The following is a 20,947-nucleotide window of genomic DNA, read 5'->3' as shown; positions in this document are numbered from 1 at the left end:
ATAATTAAATAAAGTAACTTACTAAAGTAAGCCAAGTACATACCACGGAGTACCAGGAATAGGGGTAGTAGCTACTGGCTTTGCCTTCTGGGCAGCCTTTTCTTCTTCGGTCATCTCCTCTTCTTTGGGCTCCTACAGGAAATGATGTTACTCCCATTTATTTAGTATCACAAAACTATACTGAATTACTACACAATACAAGTAACACTGCAAACACCTCAAAGTGCAACCAACATAAGATTGGTTAGTAGCACATGGAGTACAGACTCTGAGTAAGAATTTCTAAGAAAGTTCTAACTCCTTGCTCCCTAGACAGAACGCATTCTACAACAGCAGATGCCAGCAACAGCAGATGGTTCTATCTTACAAACTCACTGACCATCTGCTTAGGAGCAGAAATGGAGAACATAGTATAGAAAATTAGAGAAGACCTCTTCATTTAAGGTTATGTCTTTCTTCTGCTAACTTCCTTACTAATAAACATGACTACCTCTGGTCCCTGACCGAATATAGGAAGCTTTGAAAAAGCAGAGCTCTTTCAGTACTGTATAGAGATCATTCCATGCCAGAAGACAGATAAAATATAACATTCCCCAAATGTAAAACTGTACTTATAATTTTACCATGTACCAGTCTATAAATAATCAGGAGGCTAGAGACTGGGTCCATGCTCTGGTCCAAGGCCCTTTCTTTCTAGGGGCCGTGGTTTATTATAAGAAGTAATTTAACACAATTTTCAAAGGAAAAACTATATGACAAACTTCAAAGAACCCTAAAATTTCAGAAATAAGATTATAACAATTAAGTGAAACTGTATCAGATACGTTTTCAAATTACAAGTAAATTGTACCCAACAATTAATTCTGGCTCCCAGGTTAACGGGTCGTGGCCCTTTACCTCCTTTATCTCCTTTATTGGCTCTTCCTTAGGGTCTTCCTCCTCCGTCTCCATTGGCAGAGGTTCTTCAGAAGGTTCTTTAATTGGCTCTTTAATCTTCTCCTCTAATTTTTCTATTACAAAGTTAAGACAATGTCACTTGTTGGTTTTTGGTGTAACTTTCCAAGAACTTTCAGAGACTAAGCAGGTAAGATATTCAGAACTAGGGGCACCTGGGTGGCTCAGTCGGTTAAGCAACTGACTTCATCTCAGGTCATGATCTCACGATTTGTGGGTTCGAGCCCCACATCGGGCTCTGTGCTGACAGCTCAGAGCCTGGAGCCTGCTTCGGATTCTGTGTCTCCCTCTCTCTGCCCCTCCCCCACTTGTGTTCTTGTCTCTCTCTCTCTCTCTCTCTCTCTCAAAAATAAATATAAAATGTTAAAAAAATTTTAAAAAAAAAGGATATTCAGAACTAGAAGTTATTAACCACAAAGATGAAATGTTCTTCTCTGTATCATCATCAATTTCAACCTAAAGCACTGGTAAACTTCAAACTCCTCACTATACCATGAGAAAACTGTCACTCAAAAAGAACCACTCATTTCAGAGAGATATGAAGTATTTCAAGTCATTCACGTATCATTTGTAGCAATGAGTCACTCTGTTGAAAGGGATGAGATACTAAGATACTTAGAAACAGGAACTGGTGGTAAGAAAATTTTGAGTCTTCTTCATCCAAGACTTCAAGGGCTTCCTGTTTTCTTCAGGACACATACAATATACATATTTCAATATACTACCAATGTCAGTAATTACACAACGGAATAATTATGTAATTCCTGACAAGAGAAAAAAAAATCTATGTGTGTGGATGTATGTGTAATTTAAGATGGACGGAAAAATCACAAACATGGAAGTGGAACTGGCTTTTTAAATAAATACATGCTTATGAATTCGGTAAAAATAAAGAATCCAACAACTGCAGAATTAGCAAATCCTGCAAATGTGCTAAAAAGGAAGTAACTCAGAATTTCAAACAGCACTCTATTAATAGCATCCCAGTTTTTACTACGTCTCAACAAGTCATGAAAACTATACCTTTTTCCTTTAGTTCTTGGGGTTTTTCCCAGGTTGATTCTAATGTTCTATTATTATAATAGTATGTCTTTCCATCGGCTGTTTTATATTCAGTCCACTCAGAAACTGCTGTTGCTCCAGCTAAGGTAGCAGGTGAAGCCGCAATAGCAACCTGGGGATGGATCATAGGTACGATAGGAGGGGCCATTCCTGGCAATACACCTAAAAGAAGAAGCAGCAGCAGTTAGGTCCAAGCATCAAACTGCAATGCAAAATAAAACTCTAAGATACGAGCTAAATCTTTCTATTAAATATTAATAAATGAATGAGCAAGCTGGAACAAAAACAAATCATATAAAACGTGAATCACTTAATGCTATTTCCCTGTTCAGTTCTAAAGTCTAAATTCAGTTAGATTCAGAAAATCAACTCAAGAAGTAACTTAAGAACAGTCAAAAATTCGGGTCACATTTAAGATGAAGTCTTAACCATAAACTATAAAAATCATGACACATTCTCTACATGTGACTAGAAATGTATTTTTATAAAGGATTTCTCAAATTGTAATGAAATCAAGGTAACAAGCATATCTCCTGAGCATATTTCCTGAAGCAAAATTATTTCCTAGTTCTAAGGTACCTAGAAGGGTACGAATAAAATTCTCAGTTTTAAAGTAAAAGACTGAGTTCATTATCAAATCTACTTCAACAGATAAGTGATTAAGTCCAATGTCCTTTTTAAGTGTTTTGTCAGTTTAGTCTTTTCCTTAAAAAAGGTCATTTCTTCTATTTTTTTAAAAGATAAGCCAAGGTTAATATTCTTTTACAATACAGCTAAACAAGCTGATATTACACAAATAATTAAGGATATATGAATCCAAATTGAACAAAAACCCTCAAAGCCTCTTCTAGGATTTAAGTTCCAGGCAGCTATCTTCAATAACTTTACAATGTAAATTTATACTACACACACAAATATTCACACACATATACTCACTAGCATGCAAGCATAATCACATCACTTTACACATGGAAATGATTTTTTTATATTTAACTTAAAAACACAGATCAAAATAACAAAATTAAATGTTATGAGTATGAGAATGAAGTTGTTTACACTTATTACAAAAATTAAGATATAAAGTGATCTGACCTTATTTGCTTTTGTGAACCAAAGAAGCTAATACTACAGGCAATCGGGAAAATTAAGTGTTGGCCAAATATGACAACTGCATTTATACTGCTCATTAAAAAGAAAAATATAAAAAAATCCACTCACTTGGGCAAAAGTAAATAAATAAAAAGGATAAACAACAACATTCACTACCATGCCAACTTACAGACAAAACAAACTAAGATGGTTTTAAAAATTACCGGTCTTGGTGGTAGCGACTGTCTTTACATACGGGCAGCTGACTATTTGCATCATTGCTACACCTGTAAAATGGATAAGCAAGCATACGTTGGAAAGCTGCCATGGTATGTCGGCTACCACTGGGATTCAGGGAAATAATTGACCACTACAATTTAGGATGCTATTTCCAATGAAAAAGACCAAGAATGGAGTAAAATTTCTTTGTGTGTGACATTTTGTGGGAAGTAGTGCCAAATCTAAGGATAACTAATTCTAAATTATAGCATCAATTACCTTTTTATCAAACCAGCTCTGACAATATTTGAAGGAGTCTCAAGAGTTTAAATTCAATGAAGGAAGCCCCTTCATTATACAGACGTAACAAGTTCTCACGTGGGACATTCCCCCACAGGACATCAAACCCATGCTGCTGTTGCTTAGATACCAGTGAAAGGCAGATGCAGCATGACACTGACAAGACACTTTCTCTGTGCTGCTAAGTGGGAACTACATGCAGAAGCTGAGGCACGGAGCGTAACCATGCAGAAGTAGAACAAGAGTAAGATAGGACAAAGAGGGGTGCGAGAGAAAGGAAGACAGTAAGGTATGAGATGGATTCAAATATTCCACTGCAAATAACATTTTAAATAAATGGGCATAGATGAAGAGAAGGGTAGCATTCAGCTAATGACAAAATATCCATGTTTACTGCCTGCTCTGGGGAACGTCACAGGCTTGAAACAATGTTGAAGCAGGCTAAATGTAAACATAAAGAGAGCCCCTTTAGTATCATTAATGACTACATGGGCTGATTGCTTCAGAAACCTCTATTATGTAAGCCAACTAAAGGAGTAGCACTTGTATTAAAGAATGGAAATTACGTACAGTTCTTAGAAGAATGAAGACTCATCATGATGCATTACAATGGTGATAAAAAGGGAATGAAAGGGAAAGCTGGAAAACTAAGACTGATTAATTGAAGAAATCCAAAATGAAGTGTGAATTTAAAATTTTTTTAAAAGAAAAGGCCAAAGGCAGGAGGAAAGGGGGTTCAGGGATTGAATTATAATTTCTATTTGTTTTGGCTGAAAAAACTAAACCTAGTTTGGTACCAATAAAAATTCAAAATAATATACTATTTGCCCCACTAAAGTACAGGAAAAGAAATTTCTCTTAACTTAGAGGTGAAAATTGAAATTAAACCCCTGGGTTTGTAAATAATGCACCTAAGTTCACGCACACACACACAAAAATACTGCCAGTTTTCGAAAAATGTCTTTAATTTCTTAATTACTATTTTAAATAAAGAATATTAAAGCTAAACTTTCTATTAACTCTGAAATGAAAACAAAAGCACTGGATCATAAAAGCATGCTGAGTTAAGTTATATGTATAATTTTGTTTTCCCTGATGTTGTAAGAAAGCAATGGAAAAATTCATTTGGTTAAGGAAGTTACAGCACATAAAAAGTTTAAATTAGTATAAATACTGCCATCTGCAGGACCACTGAAACTATTAAGCAAGCACTGGAAATTTAATTCTTAGACTATATGAACTTTATTCTCAAAAAATGTTCTCCAAAACCATCCCCCCAAAAAGTAATTTTAACTATTCAACTTAAACAGAAGAAAACCAAATCTATTCATATTTAGGCCTAACCGCCATTGTTAAACATAAATTGGGCCAACACAAAACTCCTGTATTTGACTAACAACACATAAACCATACTGAAAGGTCATATTATGTTTCTTCTCGTGCTAAAAACATAAGATAAACTTCACGTTTTCTTTGAGGGTGATTACATACAAAAGAGTCACAAAATTACCACATATCTAAATGTTTAACCTTCTATTTCAAGGGAACATCTGTTCAATTTTCCTGTAACTTTATCCTCAAACTGTGTTCTACTAGGAAATTAGAATATTCCATTTAGCATTTTGAATAGTTCTGATGTCACTGACAGTAAGTTTCTTAAATTCCAAATTAAGATTTTATAGTCTTAGAAGACGTGCTAGAATTCTAATCCAATTTACTATCCCCAATTCCAAATCTTATTCCTGTACTTCACCTACAATTCTTCCACTCCTTTCCCTTATCTTGTTTGACAATCCCTTCCTTAATCATTCTCAGTAGAGCCATACATTGCTATTACAGATAGAACTTAAAACTCCAAGATAAATTATATCTAAATCTTTCCTGTCACCTTACTGCCAAATTGATAAAAAGAAAAAAAAATGATAGAAAAAGAGATCAATCCCATCATATATGAAAGATTTGGGAAGGAAAAAAAAAACAAGTATTCCCTTTCTTTCTTTTTCACTAAAGCACCTTGGAGAACCGAATTAAAAGGGAATAGGAGAGGCACCTGGCTGGCTCTGTCAGTACAGCGTACGACTCTTGATGTTGGGGTGTGAGTTCAAACCTCACATTGGGTGTAGAGATTACTTAAAAATAAAAATAAAATCTTACAAAAAAAAGGGAGAATGAGAAAATGAACATTAGTATCAAAGATGACTTACTATATAAACAAATATTATGATTACTTTCTAGAAGACATTAACTCTCCTTAAAGAATCTTTGGCAACCTGGACAAAATTTTACAGATTATCTAACTCAAGGTCTCTTCCAAATGACCTACAAAATGACATTAGTGGCTGCCATTAACTAAATGCCTGTTACTGCCAAACTTCATAGGTGCCACCTCATCTGCTCAAATGGTCACCACCATCTGTTCTAAACTTTAAAGTGGGGGTAAGGGTCAGAGAAGACCATGACATCAAAACAGAGATATAAGTGAAGGGATTTTATTGTAACAAAATTCAACATTCTATAGAAATGAATTTTTGCTACTCTGACCTTTCACCCACTGGTCCTGTTGAGAAACTTCAAAGCAAAACAAAGTCCTTTTAGTAAGCCTCTCAATTACTTCAGCAACATTACTATGCTACCTCTCAATCTCCTCTCTACAGAATTAACAACCCCATGCTCCTTGAGATCATTCAGAATCCAGTATCTGGTCTGAATACTATCCCTGACCAAGACTGTGAGAGGCTATGACCAATGTCAAGCTATTCTCCATGTATCACTTAGTTTTCTACAAAAAGTATATCCAAAGGGTACCCAAAAGCTTGTCTTAAATTTAATTTAGAAAAAGGGTGATCCCTAGTATGAGGAAACTTTCTGGGTTCCCTCTTACTTTCTTTCAAGTGATATGAGTTTCTGAAAACATCACATATTGGGCATTATCTGACACTACATTAACAATGTGCAAAAGGTTTTCCTATAGGGAAAAAAAAACACCACTAATTCTTAGAATTTTGGTTTTTCTTTCTTGCTAAGGCATAAAATCTAAGTGACTGCCTCTTTTCCAAGCAGGCACAAGGAAAAAGACAATTAGAAAAGCAGTTATAATTAAAATATGTGCAAATCTAAGAAACGGATGTAGTACAACTCTCTTCTTACATAAAAACTAGTACAATAAAGTGGCAATAATAGTGGGAGGAATGTGAAAACGGGAGACAAGAGGCCTACATTCTATTCATCTTTGCCACAAACTTCACAGCAAAAACTGTGAACACGAGGTCTCTACGTCAAAAGTTTCCAGTTGTAATACTAGGAGAACAGACATGGATTAAGGGATAAACGTGTTTGTCAACAACAAATGCATTCAAATTAGGATGCCCAACACTGTCACTGTTTAATCCCTACGGGGAAAATTCTACTCCACAATCTCACTAGAATTGCTTAAATGTTTACACGGTGCAGGTTATACTTCCCTTCACAACTGTTACAAGGGTTAAGTTCTGGCTTTGCTTTAGATCAATTTCTTGTAGTTAGGTGACTAACACTTTCCTCCCAGTAAAACAGTTATTAAGAGCATGGTATTTGGGTCTGGAGCACCCAGCTCAAATCCCAACACCATCACTCATTAGCTATGCATCAAGGGCAAGTAATTTAGCCTGTCTATGTACCTACCTCCTAGGATAATTGCAAAAATTAAACTGAGTTATCACATGTAAAGTGCTTAGAACAGGGTACAGTATAGAAAATCACTTAGTATCAGCTATTAATAACTTGTAATTTCTCAATTTTACAGACTCAATCCTTTAAAAAAAATTGCATTTGAACATAGTTACAGGAAAAGATGATCATTTTTAATTCATTGAGGCCATTATCCAAAAATGAGTGTAGCTTCAAATGTGGCTCTAATTTTAAGACATGTAAACAACAACAAAAAAAGGACATTTACCAAAACTGAAGAGAAAATATTGCCGTTAGCCATGAATCTTTTAAAAACATTTCAAACAGGTGAGATTCAAGGCAAATTTTAAATGCAACAGACACATGAGAACAAACTAACTGACAATATGAAAACATAGCTAGAAGGACTATTCTCACCCATTCATTTACCTGGAAGCGGAATTGGCATGCCAGGAAGGGGAACACGAAACGGAGGTACCATGACTGGTGGAAAAGCAGGTATTGCTGCTGCTGGCTGAGGTACTGAGTGAGGAACAGCAGGAGGTAACGTCTGGGGGTGCGGCTGGGGAACAGTTTGCACAGGTGTGGCTGTAGGAGCAGGAGTTGAAACACTAACTGTAGGCGTGGCAACTGAAACAGCAGAACTTGGGGTCTGATCTTGTGTTGTGGGTGCTGATAAAAGATAAAACAAAAATATGTATCATTCCTTCATAAACCATTTCACTATATTCATTCATCATTCACTCATTCAGTTAAGTATTTAAGAGCCCATTCCATGCACTGCAAGAAATTTGTAAAAAGGTCTCTGTCTTCAAGAAGCTTGAAGTTAAATGAAATATAAAAATTAACTAAAATATAAAGTGAAATGCGATAAATGTATAGGAGTATAAATCAAGACGCAAAGACCATTTCTAACTGTAAGAGGGTACAGAAAAAATTATATAGTGTGATGATAGGCCTTGAAAGATTAGGATTTCAACAAGGACAATGACAGAGTGGAAGGAGAAAATACGTAAGTGGTGGGAAAAGTGCGTAAAAAGCCAAGAGGAGGTAGCAAAAGGGAACTGTTTAGAAAATACAAGGCAAGCAGTCAACTAGTAAAACAATAGGCATACCAAAAGAACCAGTGAGTTATGGCTGGAAAGCAGACCAGAGGCATAAAGGAGAAGGCTTTGACAGAAGGCTAAGGAGTCTGCACTTTACTGGGTAGGGAAAGGAAGAAATTATGTAAATGTAGAGAAATGACCTAGAAGAATGCACACCAACATGTATGTACTCATTACATCTGTGCATGCCTTTCACATTTTGCTACATATCCTTCATTAGAGTTTAATTTTTTTATAAGAATGCATTCATGTGTTATTTGTGCGACTTCATGAATGTAAAAGGGGTGCAGGGGAGGCAAAATGAAGGTTTCTGTATGGAAGAGAATTAATCAGTGTTCATTTGATGAATTAACCTGGCAGATGAACAGGAAGGAAAGCAAGAACAGAGGTGGGAAAATCAATTTCAACCTATCTGGAATTGTCCAAACAAGAAGAACAGAGAGAAAAAGATATGCAGTGACTAATGACTATGAACAAATGGAGTAAAAAACAAGTTGGGTTTCTCTACAGTTATTTCAAAATAAGAAGGTAAAAAAAAAAAAAAAAAATAATAATAATAATAATAATAACTCAGGTTTCCAGTGTGAGAGACCAGGAGAATGTGAAATTTGGGATAATTTATTTCCAATATGTTCTTTTTAAGTATCAAAAATAAAACATTTCATCTTTAGTTATCACATTTAAAATCAAACTGTGACCAAAAAATAAAATATGTATTTTATACTTCAGAAGTTACAGTACTCAAATATTATAAAACAGTTTTGTAATTTTATAACCCATTTAGTTCTAACACAAAACTCATTTTTGGTAATTCATTGGTAACAAATATTTCATGGGTTTTTGTTTTGTTTTGTTTTGTTTTGTTTTTGATGTAGAGAAAAATTTCAAACTACCTGTACTGGACTAAGAATGAATTTATCAAATCAAATAAAATAAAACTGTGCATTCCCAATCTGTATGCCAATTTTATCCTAAGGGAAAGCGCACTGTTTAATACAAGCCACCCAATACTCCAACTGACAAAATTTGTATCTTTTTTCAGCTCCTAATAATGAAAAACTCACTTAGGCTGGGAAGATGTGAGCAATTTCATACTTGTTAATGAGGGACTCACCTTGGCTAAATAGACAGCAGGGCCAAACAAGTATCTTCAGGGGCCCAGGAATGAATTGTTGGTCTAGCATAGACCTAGCCTTAGGGTACAGTATCATATTAATATAATTTTATAACAGTGTGAAAAATACAAATTACATGCAACATTTGCCCAGTCCCATAAATATACCACTTAGCATTTGTAATCTACTGTAATGGCTGAAAATATATCTAGTTATTCTTCCCAACTTCCCTGAGAAGCAGGATTTCATCAGCATTTTTCACAAACTTGCACCGGATAAAATGAGTTTATGCTCAACTGGGGCTAAAATATAAATTTCTTCATTTTTATTTTCATTTACCCACAGGTCTATACTGCAGTTCATACAGTTACATTTTTTTTTATGTTATGGTAATAATATTTAGATATAATTACTAGAGGTAATCTTACCAGAGGTAAGATAAAAAAAATACTGTAGTCAGGAAAGAACAGGAGTTACAAAAGCATCAAATTTCAAGCAGAAAAGAACACCAATGGAGATGGCAAAAATTTATTCACTCAACCCATTCCTCCTGCTGACACAGGATTTTCTAAATTTGATTAGTGGCCATGAGTCATGAAAGGACAGAGATAAAGGCAATGAAAGAATTAAATGGGAAACTAGGAGAATGGTAGCTAGGACTTAATGCTCAGAAAAATTCCTACCAACTCCTTTTGCTAAAATAACTAGTAAAATGCTAGGCCTCAAAATATACTACTTATCCAGCCTCAGATCTTAATGAAAAAAGACAAGCGAGTGCAACAGATGGAGAAATACTAAGATTGCAGTAGGACAACACTTCAGGATACTGAACCAAGTGAAATAAAAACAGACGTCAGGAATACTCAGAACATCAAAATTAATGTTTAAAGGCAGTAAAAAGAACACCCTTTTGCTATTCTGTTCTTAGAATAAAGGCCTCCCAATCACTGAAGTGCAGTGCAAAAAAGGACAAAAAGGAGTTCTGAATAGAACAGCTCATAACAGCAAGACAGCTATGGGCCTATATGGACAGACCATTCCAACACAGAAATGGAATATAGGACAGTTAAATTATTTCACCTCCAACCTTCCTTAAAACAAAGTACTACTATTTCTCCTTCCTAAGAAGAAAGCAAACAAAGCATAAACAACACAGAGCCTCCACATAGAACTGCAACGCTTTTATTAATCCCTTTCTGCCATTACCACAACAGGTACTCCATAAAAACTGGCAGTTTCCTGCCTTACCACACAGGTTTTTAGAAGCACTAGCCTCTAAAATGGCAAAGCCCCTCAGTCAGCTGGCTATGGTCACCGTTACACTTCTCTATCAGAATTCACCTTAGCTAAGAAAGAAAAGACTTATAAAGCATTATTTACATCTCCCTACTAAGTGCATTTTCCCCCAAGCTGTTAAAAAAATATCAAGTGCAGCCATTAAAAAACTGTCTCCAGGGGCGCCTGGGTGGCTCAATCAGTTGAGCATCAACTTCGGCTCAGGTCACGATCTCGCGGTTTGTGAGTTCGAACCCCGTGTCAGGCTCTGTGCTGACAGCTCAGAGCCTGGAGCCTGCTTCAGATTCTGTCTCCCTCTCTCTATGCTCCTCTCCTGCTCACATCCTGTTTCTCTCTCAAGAATAAATAAAGATCAAAAAAAAAATTTTTTTTAATTGTCTCCATATTAGGTATACCTTACTTCCTCACTTTTTCTGTCAATCAAATGCGATAAAATTTGAATCTACTATGAATCTCTCTCATTTACAAATTTCTTTCAGGATAAAATACACTAATAATTCCCAAGTCCCTGAAGCTAGGGCACTTTTCTTATTCTCATCTATTATCGAGGTAGCAAGATAATCCAACTTCTAATCACCTATAGGAATAACTATGCATCTTCATACCAGTATCATAACAAATAATCATATCAATAAAATCATTATTTAAATATTTTGGACTTCAATCTCAGCCTATAAATTAAAAAGATACATAAAAATATATAAAACATATATATAAACAGAAATCTCCCAAAGCTAATAGTATACATATTAATGACAATTGTTTCAAACAAATTAATAAAATCTTCTCTCCCCATTCCTAAAATCTATTAATCCCTGTCATCTTTTTAGAAAAAGTCTAACCTTGAGGCCTCTGTGACATTATACCTGAAAATTCTCTTACCCTTCTGACTGCTTCTATCTCCACTCCTCATTCATCTGCCCATATCCCATTCTAAAACCTACCTACCTCTAAATGAGATTACTGAAAAGTTCCTACTAACTTCCCCTTATTTCAATACTACCCCTCACCCAAAAAAAAGAACAGCAGAAAAATCTTCCAGAACACTTATGCTAGACCCTGGAACCTGCTCACCTCACCCATTTGCCTGGTTCTTAAAACTCTCTGTAACCTGGTCTCACTCTTAATCTGTTAACCAATATAACTCCCCCTCCCCACCTCAGAAGAGCTTCTTAACAATCCAATAAACTGCATTTATCCTCATCTCCTGACCTTTGTTTATGATGTTCCCCTTACCTGAAAGACCGGTCTTTACTTTCAAATCCACTCAAATCCTACTGCACATCCTTCACGATCAACCTCAATACCCACAGTCCACCCACTTACTTGTCTCTCCCTTTTCTTAAATTCCTGCATCTTCTATTTTCACCGTATAGCTGTGCACACTACTCTCTAATTGTTTCACATGCATTATTCTTGCCTCAATTAGAAAAACTGGAAGCCCTGGGAGACAGGAACCAAGACTTCTACTTATGTTACAAACCCCACAGCACCCAGCGTTATTACTTGGTCAAGATGGATAGCTACTCTGCACTTCCTAGTTTAGCTCTGTGAATTCCAACAGGACAAATAATTTCTTCTACTAATGGAAATTTCTGTTCTTTTTTAACCCAAAAGGCTTAATGTCAAAAATGTATTTTAAGTAACATGAAGGATAATACCTGAAACACTAGGATCATTTTGCAATGCAGTCCCTACCTGTCCATTTCTCTAACCCCTAAATGAAAATACATGCTGGCTGGTACTCACTTGATACTGTCTGCGAAACCGAAGAGGCAGTTGTTGTGGTAGAAGTGGTAGAGGATGGGGTGGATGATGATGTTGAAGTGGACACTGCAGGTGCTGGGCTACTGGTTGTAGGGGTGGAAGCTCCTACTGCTTGTGCTTGTACTTGCGCCTGCACCTGTGCCTGCGCCTGCGCCTGAGCCTGTGCTTGTGCCTGCGCCTGGGCCTGGGCCTGAGCCTGGGCCTGGGCCTGGGCCTGCGCCTGCGCTTGTGCTTGTGCCTGCGCCTGAGCCTGCGCTTGAGCCTGGGCCTGCGCCTGGGCCTGCGCCTGGGCTTGGGCCTGAACCTGAGCCTGGGCTGCAAGCATAGGTGTCAGTTCTGACTGCTGAATAACCTTAACTCCATCTGGTTTGGTCCATGCAGATTCACGTGTCCGAGCATTATAATAATAAACCTGCAGAGGAAGCAAAATCATTGGTATCCCAGAATCTGTCAACTATCATTAAAAAACACTAATGCAACTATACCTTCTCTTAAGAAGCATTAAAAGAAAAAAAAAAAAAACTTAGAAAAGAGGGAAAAAAAGCTTAGAGAAGAGAAACTGGCTGTTGAAACCATAGGTAATGATAGGTATGAAACTATTAAGTAATTTCCCCCTTCTCCCCCTTCCCCTAATTTTCTATAATGAGCACACTATATTTTTAACACAAAAAGGAAAATCGAGGTTCTATTTTATGCGGAAAGTTAAAAGCAGGCCTTAGAATGCTCTCTTCAGAAAGCCCTGCTTGCAAAGCTGGCATGTGACTGGCATTTGGAAACCTGAATTTTAAGAGGGTTCCCATCATTCCCTGAAAACCCACAACCACCTTGGCTCAGGTGAGCTTCCTTGGTAGACAACACTTCACACATGTTGTAACCATTCCATGCTGGAGGAATTAAACATGTCCTATGTAATTCCACTGACAGGATTCTTAGAAGCTTGTGCTTGGTCTCCTCCAGTCTTTGCCCCATGTACCTTTTTTCCTTTGCTGGTTTTGCTTTGGATCCTTTCACTGTAATTAGTCTTAGCTGTGAGTACTCTTATATGCTGAGTTCCAGAAGTCCTCCTGGCAAACACTAAACCTCAGAGTTACTTTGGGGACTCAGAATCACAGATGAACATATACAAGCACTCCAGACAACCTTATGTCTGTGCAGAAGTCTAATCCAGTGAGCCTTTCTTGAGTTCTACCCTATCCAGTGCTTATCTGAGACTCATTTTAATTGGCTCAAGGATACTGTCGTTGATCTCCACCTGCCAGAACTCTTAACTTTTACTCTTGTCACCAAGATCACAACCTAAATATACTTTATAATTTACCTTCCCATCTGGAGTTTTATTTTCAACCCATATCTCCTCAGTAGGAGGCAGTGCTGGAGTACCAGGAGCAGTCACAGGAGGCATTCCTGGTGGAAACATCATACCCGGAGGAGGAGGCATGGTTCCCATGGGTGGAGGCATAAAAGGTGGTCTCTGTTAATTAACAACAATAATAATGGTCATTTGTACTTCTCTTTTTTACCTTCAAATTAGTAAATTCTACCCAAACATCAAGTACTATAAGAGAAACTAGTTTCACTCTACTAGTAAAAACTAGTCCATGCAAATATATTCATCAAGGTTATAGAAGTTACTCTTTAACAAAGATGACTACTAAACACACTAGAAGGAAATATATGAAAATACTAACAGGGTGAATAGCATTATGGGTGAATCTTGCTTTATTCTTTACACTTTAACTGCATATTTCATACAGTGGGCACTGGCTACTTTTCAAAAGGAAAAAAATGAGTCATAGATCTTGTTTAACACTAGGCACACCAATGCCTCCATAGGTCACCTATCGCAGGAACCAACCATAACAGAAACATTATTTTATAAATAATTTTCTAAGAAAAGAAAAATCGGCTCTACCTAACCCTTTTATTCTCTTTTCCCGTAAGAAGCAACTATAAGCTAGGAAAATATTCGTCATTTTCTATTTTTTGAAGCAATACTAATAATGTAGCTCAAACACATAAACATCAGTAACTTTAAAAGACACAATCAAATAGTTACCCATTTTACTTTTAGTGGAAAATAAGAATTTAAATGACATAACATTATAATTAAAAAAAAATCCTGGAGCCATTACTGATCCAATCCTATCTCTGATAATTCCTTCACTGTCATTCTTCAATGACTGCAGACACAAGACCCTCAACCAAACAATTTAACTGAAACTGCTATATCTTAGCAGAAAAGTGGCCTGACATTTAAAAACAGATTCTGAAAAGGAACTAAAAAGATTTCCTCTATAATTTATGAGTAACATTAAAATTCAATTATTCAAAGCATCTTATTCTGTGCCATGCAATGGACACTATAATAATGTGAAAATGCATTTCCTTTTCCTAAAAATGTCTTCTTTTCCATACTCCAGGTTTTTCTGGATTCAGTTTCATGTCTTTCCAGCATCAGCACACAGACCCATGTTCTCTGAAATAACCACCCCAAATAGGTCTCATGCACCGTGAGCTGGAAATCATTTGGATTTAAAGTAAAACCACACAATTATCCACGGAGAACAAGAAAAGGTTCACAACATTAGAAAGTATCGCATTACAACTTCTGATTTATTTCCATTAGAGGGTTACATCAGTCCATTACATTTTACAATATTCTACAAGTAGATTTAACTCTTGAAAGCACAAATAAGAAAAAATCCACCTATAACAAGTTATACCACAGTCAGTAGGTCAAAAAGTGATTTCTTCTAATCTTCAAGGAAATATAAAAGCATTTAACATTTTGTTTAAGGGTGGGGGTAGGAACTATTCATTACTTGGAAGGCAATACAATTATTAAGCAAAATATTAAAATTTTGTGTCTCTTCCATAAATATAACCCTATCTACACTGAGTTAACATCGCTTAAATGTTACATCATTACCCTTTTCTATTTTTAGTAAGTTCATTCTTGATTATCCAAGCAAATGGAGGGCAGATGACAGCACTGTATTTATTTGGTTTCAGGGGTGTGCAGACTGGATAAAGTAAGAAAACAAAGATATATACTCAAACAAAAAGAATACATTCTCAAAAGTAGACATTTGAGACTTGATACCTTCATGACATCATTTCAGACAGATAACTGAGTCTACATAAACTAGAGTAGAATATTATGCTTCAGGTTAAAATACCAGAAAAGTTTTTATTTAAGGAAATCCCACAATAATTCTATTTCTAAAATTGTAAGATAACCCTACTTTTCCCCCAGGGAGACAAAATCTAAATTCTATCCTAGGCATCATTTTCCTGGGAGAACTGCTCAGAAATACAAATACTTCATAATATTTAAATACTTACTGGCAACATTTATCATTGAAAACATATTATCCCCCACTCTATGTATTAATATTTCAAACTTCGTTTCCCATAAAGACAGATTACTAGAGACAATTCTCAAGATATAAGGCAGGTAAGAACTACCCTACTGATTCCTAGTTTTATATGTATGTTTTTCTATGGTTTTTCACCATCTAATAAATTCCCGTTCAGAATTTCTGTACTAATTATGTTGTTACTACTGCTTTTGGAGCAACACATTTACATATGGATGTTCTCTTTAGCTCCCATTTTCCTATAAATGAAACTAAGAACAAGTTTTTAAGCAAAACTCATACACAATATCAATACTGACACTGACAAACAAATGACAACTTCTACATTCTTTACCTGGAGATGTGGAGGGCCCATTGGTGGAGGAATCCCTCCTGGAGGAGGCATTGGCGGCATATTGGGATCAAAAGGAGGACGTCCAAAGGGGGGCCGAGGTGGTGGTGGAGGGCCTCGCATCATACCAAAAGGGGGAGGAGGTCGCATGAGAGGTGGTGGGCCTCGCATCACTGCATTTGGTGGGGGAGCCGGGCCTCGGAACCTCAAGGCCTGCTGTTGAGCCATCCTGTGTGGGAAAGCAATGTATAAATTTTTCCTTCTCAAACATATAAAATATAGCTATTCATCTCTAATTAAAATCAAACTTAAGAGGCCCTTAAGATCAAGTGGAGCTGGAAAGTCATCATTTCACAACCATCGTGGTAAAAAGTGCATCAGTAAGAATGATCAGTGGTCACCAAATCCAGGAGGAAATCTGGGTAAGGATGATATCTGATGGTCTTAAAATGTCTCCCCACATGCTATTTTCAGTTGCAGGGCAGGATGAAGAAACATCAACTACATATTAGGGAAACTGGGCAACACCCTGACCAAGTGATCAAAATTATTATCACCTAAAAAGAATAAATGGGGGCGCACCTGGCTGGCTCAGTCAGTTGAGCTTTGGACTCTGGATTTTGGCTCAGGTCATGATCTCAAGGTAGTGAGATGGAGCCCCATGTCCACCTCCTCGCAGGATGTGGAGCCTGCAGATTCTCTCTTCCTCTCCCTCTGCCCTCCCGGCTCATGCGAGCACACTCTCGCTCTCTCACTATCTCTCTCTCATAAATAAATAGATAGGTAAATGGACAAATGGACACCAAGGGACTGAGAGGGATACACAATCACCTATTCCAAGCACCTCAATCTAATAATGAGGAAATATTAGACAAATGCAAAATGAGGAATGTTCCATTAAAAAGGGAGAATGAGGGCTGTATTCTTCACAAATGTCAATGTTATACATAAAAGACAAAGGAAGGCTGTGGAAATGTCGTAGATTTTAAATGACGCTAAAGAGATGACAACACAATACTAACTCTAGACTGGATTCGGTACTAGAGAGAAGACTGCTAATAGGATATAGTGAAGTAATGGGCAACGCTGGGATATGGAGAGTAAGTACTGTTATATGTGTAAATTTATGAAGTTGATAACTTATCATTAGAGAGGAGAGTATGTCCATTCTTAGAAAACAGACACTTAACTATATCTTACCCTCAAATGGTTCAGAGTAAAAGAGAACATGCATACGTGCAAATAATAAGGCAGAGAGGTAAAATATTAACCCTAAGTGTATTAACTTCATTTTTGCAACTTTTGGAAATTACTTCCAAGTACAAAGTTTTTACAGGGGGTGGGGGGCAGCAGCTTAAGAGATCATGAATATTCTTTAACTAAAGGACAAGCCCTTCGCTACACTGAACCCCATCCCATCCTTCAACCTCTAGGTCATCACCCTGGTTTATTTTTCCCATGGCATTTAAACAGATAGGAAGTATCACATAAATGGTATTACCTATCTCCTCTCACAAGTGCTTTTTTTTAAAAGCAAAAAAATATGTTAAAAATATTTTATGCTACCATGTTATCAGGCAGTGCTCTAAGCTCTTTTTAAGTCATTTAACCATCTTTTTTTTTTAATTTTTTTTTTTAACGTTTATTGATTTTTGAGACAGAGAGAGACACAGCATGAACGGGGGAGGGTCAGAGAGAGGGAGACACAGCATCTGAAACAGGCTCCAGGCTCTGAGCTGTCAGCACAGAGCCCGACGCAGGGCTCGAACTCACGGACCGCGAGATCATGACCTGAGCCAAAGTCGGACGCTTAACCGACTGAGCCACCCAGGTGCCCCTCATTTAACCATCTTAACACTGTGAGATGGATGCTACAGGTGACCCTTGAACAAAACAGGTTTGAGCTGCACGGGCCCACTTACAGGCGAATTTTTTTCAATAAATTCAGTACAGTACTAAATTATGTTCTCTTCCTTGTGATTTAACATTTTTTCTCTAGCTTATTTTATTGTAAGAATACAGTATATAATACATTTAACATACAAAATACATGTTAAGCAATTGCTTATGTTATGGGTAAGGGGTCCCAGACAAGAGTAAGCTATTAATAGTTAAGTCTTGGGGAAGTCAAAAGCTATATTTCAATTCTCAAATTGTGGGGGGTGGGACAGCATCCCTAACCTCCACATTGTTCAAGGGTCAACTGCATTATCAACTTCATTTTAAAGATGAGGACACTAAGGCACAGAGAAGTATCACTTGCCCAAGACCTCACAGCTGGTTCAGCAGTAAAACCAGGATTTGAACACAGGCAAACAGTTCTTAAACACTACACCATGCTGTTTATGTAAGCCTCTCTAGAGCAGGAATTCTGTCTTGCTCTCCTGTATATTCCCAGCACATAGTAGGTCTCAATATTCGTTGAATAAGCCAATATTTAGGCACTATTGTACCTAAGTTACCTTACAAGTAGGGTATACACATTATAAAAATTATTTTTAATATAATTTCCTTATTCTTCTCAGAAGCTACTATAACTCTCTTTATATATGAAATTTACATTTTTGTGCCCATGAGATTAATAGTTACATTCCTTATGTATATCTGAAAATAATCATTTTCATACTCTCTTCTCACCAGGCTCTTCCAACTTTCCTACATCCTTCAACCCTCTGCTTAAGATTATCCTTTGAACTTTCTCTAAATTTTCCACTGTAGTTCAATTCTGTCACAAAAAAATCCTAAGAACCAGTATGACTTCCATGAGAACACTAGGATTGTAAACACATCCAAGAGCTACTATTCCAAGAGTATTTAACCAAATTTGCAAACTATCCTGCACTCGGGATTGCAAAGTATGAGGTAATAATGGTGACGGCAAAAGAAGTAAGGATGGGATCAAAATAATCAGTCTTCATATTATACACACTCCCTAAAGACAGACAGGAAAGTCTTAACCCCTGGGCAGAAAAAAAGTGAACCACCAAGGAAAGATACTGTGTTTCAATGTCAAGTTAATAATGTACCTTAATCTTCTGATTTCCTTTGAATCTGCCTCTCCCTTTTCAGAAAAATTTACAGTAATTCTTTCTTTAGATTTTCACTTCCTAGTTACAGGCTGAAGTTAAGCGGTGAGGCTTTTGAATCACAAAAAAGTCAAATCAGGACTCTGCCTTTTGTTGTTAGGCTAGTTACATAATTTTTGAGCCTGAGTATACTCAGTATTAGTATACTAATGTAAATTAGCAGGGGCAGAGAAATAAGACCTATCTCCTATCTCACTGTTCAGTGAGATAATCCCTGTGAAGCATTTAGGATAGCATATGCTACCCAGTAAATTATCATTACCTAGCACAGTGCTCAACTTCAAAAAGCAATGTCAATTTGACTAGACAGCTTAACTTTCAAGTCTGCCACTAAAAATGGTGACAAAATTCACAGAATTTCCTCCATCAACAGGCTAAAGGTGCCACCTTCTGATGTCAGATATGTATAGCACACGTGTTGAGCTCTCTGTACACGCAGTTGCATCCCAACAACCTCACCAGAAACTTCAAGTTGGAGTAAATGAACTAATAAAGTACTTGGAAGAGCACCTAACACTTAAGCCCCCTGTAAGCAGGAGCTATTACTGTGGCCATAACATTAGTGTAACAGCAGTAAGTGTTAAATGGCATTAATGTGAGAAAGCTAGCTATACTGTAGTGTTAGCTACATTACTATAATTACTATTATTAGAATCTATATAACCTGACCTCTACCGACCTATTTTTTGATCAAATACTTTAAATAAAAGTTCATTACCTTGAAGCCTGTGCACTTGTTCCCTCAGCCTGGCATGCTTTACCCCAGATGTCTACATAACTGGCTCCTTCTCATTCGGCCTCACTTCAGATGTTACCTCAAACTCTTTTCTCACCCCAAACCCAGTCCCTCTCTGGCTCGTAACCCAATTTGCGTTTTCAATTATGATACATGTTACGAAGAAATCTTTCACTTGTTTACTTCTGTGTTCTCTCCACCCGCTAGTATATAAGATCCTCTTTGGCATACTGCTGCATCCCAGGGCCCAGGACAGTAACTGTTCAAGCATTACTCTTGCAATAGTCATGTAAACTGGGTACTTCCTATATACCAAGCACGGTTACATGGATGGTGTTTGTACTAATTCTTGTAGTTCTCACAATCCTCATAAACTTACCAGTTAGGTAAGTTTGGCACCATTTTTACAAAGGAAACTATGGCACAGAAAAATACCTTGTTTAAGGCAGCTGGCTAGTGGTAGCACCAGTGTATTCTTATTCCCATTTTACAGTTGAGGAAATTGAGACTCCCAAGTACCTTGTCATCAGACAAAGTATTAACAGGTAAACAAAGGCCTTGGATAAAAGATCTAGACAAATACGACTCTACAAAAGCGTTCTTAATGGTCTTCAACCATTAAGGGACGGGTGGCATTTGGACCTCTAAATAAATTTTGTCTACTGTAGGTTATTTGCATCCCTACCACTTCTAACCTTTTTGGAAAACAGAAGGCTCCTTACAAGAATAGAAGACTCTCTTTCTTTTTTTTTACAAGAACAAATGTATCTCCCTAGGATATACAATCTCCCCAGTGGTGAAGACAATGCTGCAAATACTTTAATAGGAAGGACAAAAATA

The 20,947-nt window shown here is 36.9% G+C and overlaps 1 protein-coding gene across 5 annotated transcripts in view; it reads right to left on the bottom strand.

Annotated features, from left to right (window-relative positions):
- TCERG1 (transcription elongation regulator 1) overlaps positions 1-20,947 on the bottom strand; it is a 60,843-nt gene that overhangs the window by 37,688 nt on the left and 2,208 nt on the right. For 3 of the 5 annotated variants that reach the window (XR_003414946.2, XM_027042267.2, XM_015083168.3), the window contains exons 2-9: positions 16,289-16,514; positions 13,893-14,045; positions 12,557-12,986; positions 7,720-7,962; positions 3,330-3,392; positions 1,978-2,178; positions 898-1,010; positions 44-132 (exon numbers count right to left, since the gene is read on the bottom strand). Coding sequence is in view for 4 of the 5 variants with exons in the window: in XM_027042267.2 (XP_026898068.2) it covers positions 44-132; positions 898-1,010; positions 1,978-2,178; positions 3,330-3,392; positions 7,720-7,962; positions 12,557-12,986; positions 13,893-14,045; positions 16,289-16,514 (1,518 nt within the window). In the remaining variant the exon portion in view is untranslated. The remainder of the gene's footprint in view (positions 1-43; positions 133-897; positions 1,011-1,977; positions 2,179-3,329; positions 3,393-7,719; positions 7,963-12,556; positions 12,987-13,892; positions 14,046-16,288; positions 16,515-20,947) is intronic. The other 2 variants (XM_027042286.2, XM_027042300.2) reach the window with 1 other exon arrangement.

Source organism: Acinonyx jubatus, chromosome A1, assembly GCF_027475565.1.
Source record: "Acinonyx jubatus isolate Ajub_Pintada_27869175 chromosome A1, VMU_Ajub_asm_v1.0, whole genome shotgun sequence".
NCBI lineage: Eukaryota > Metazoa > Chordata > Mammalia > Carnivora > Felidae > Acinonyx > Acinonyx jubatus.
This window is presented reverse-complemented; position numbering and strand designations above follow the sequence as displayed.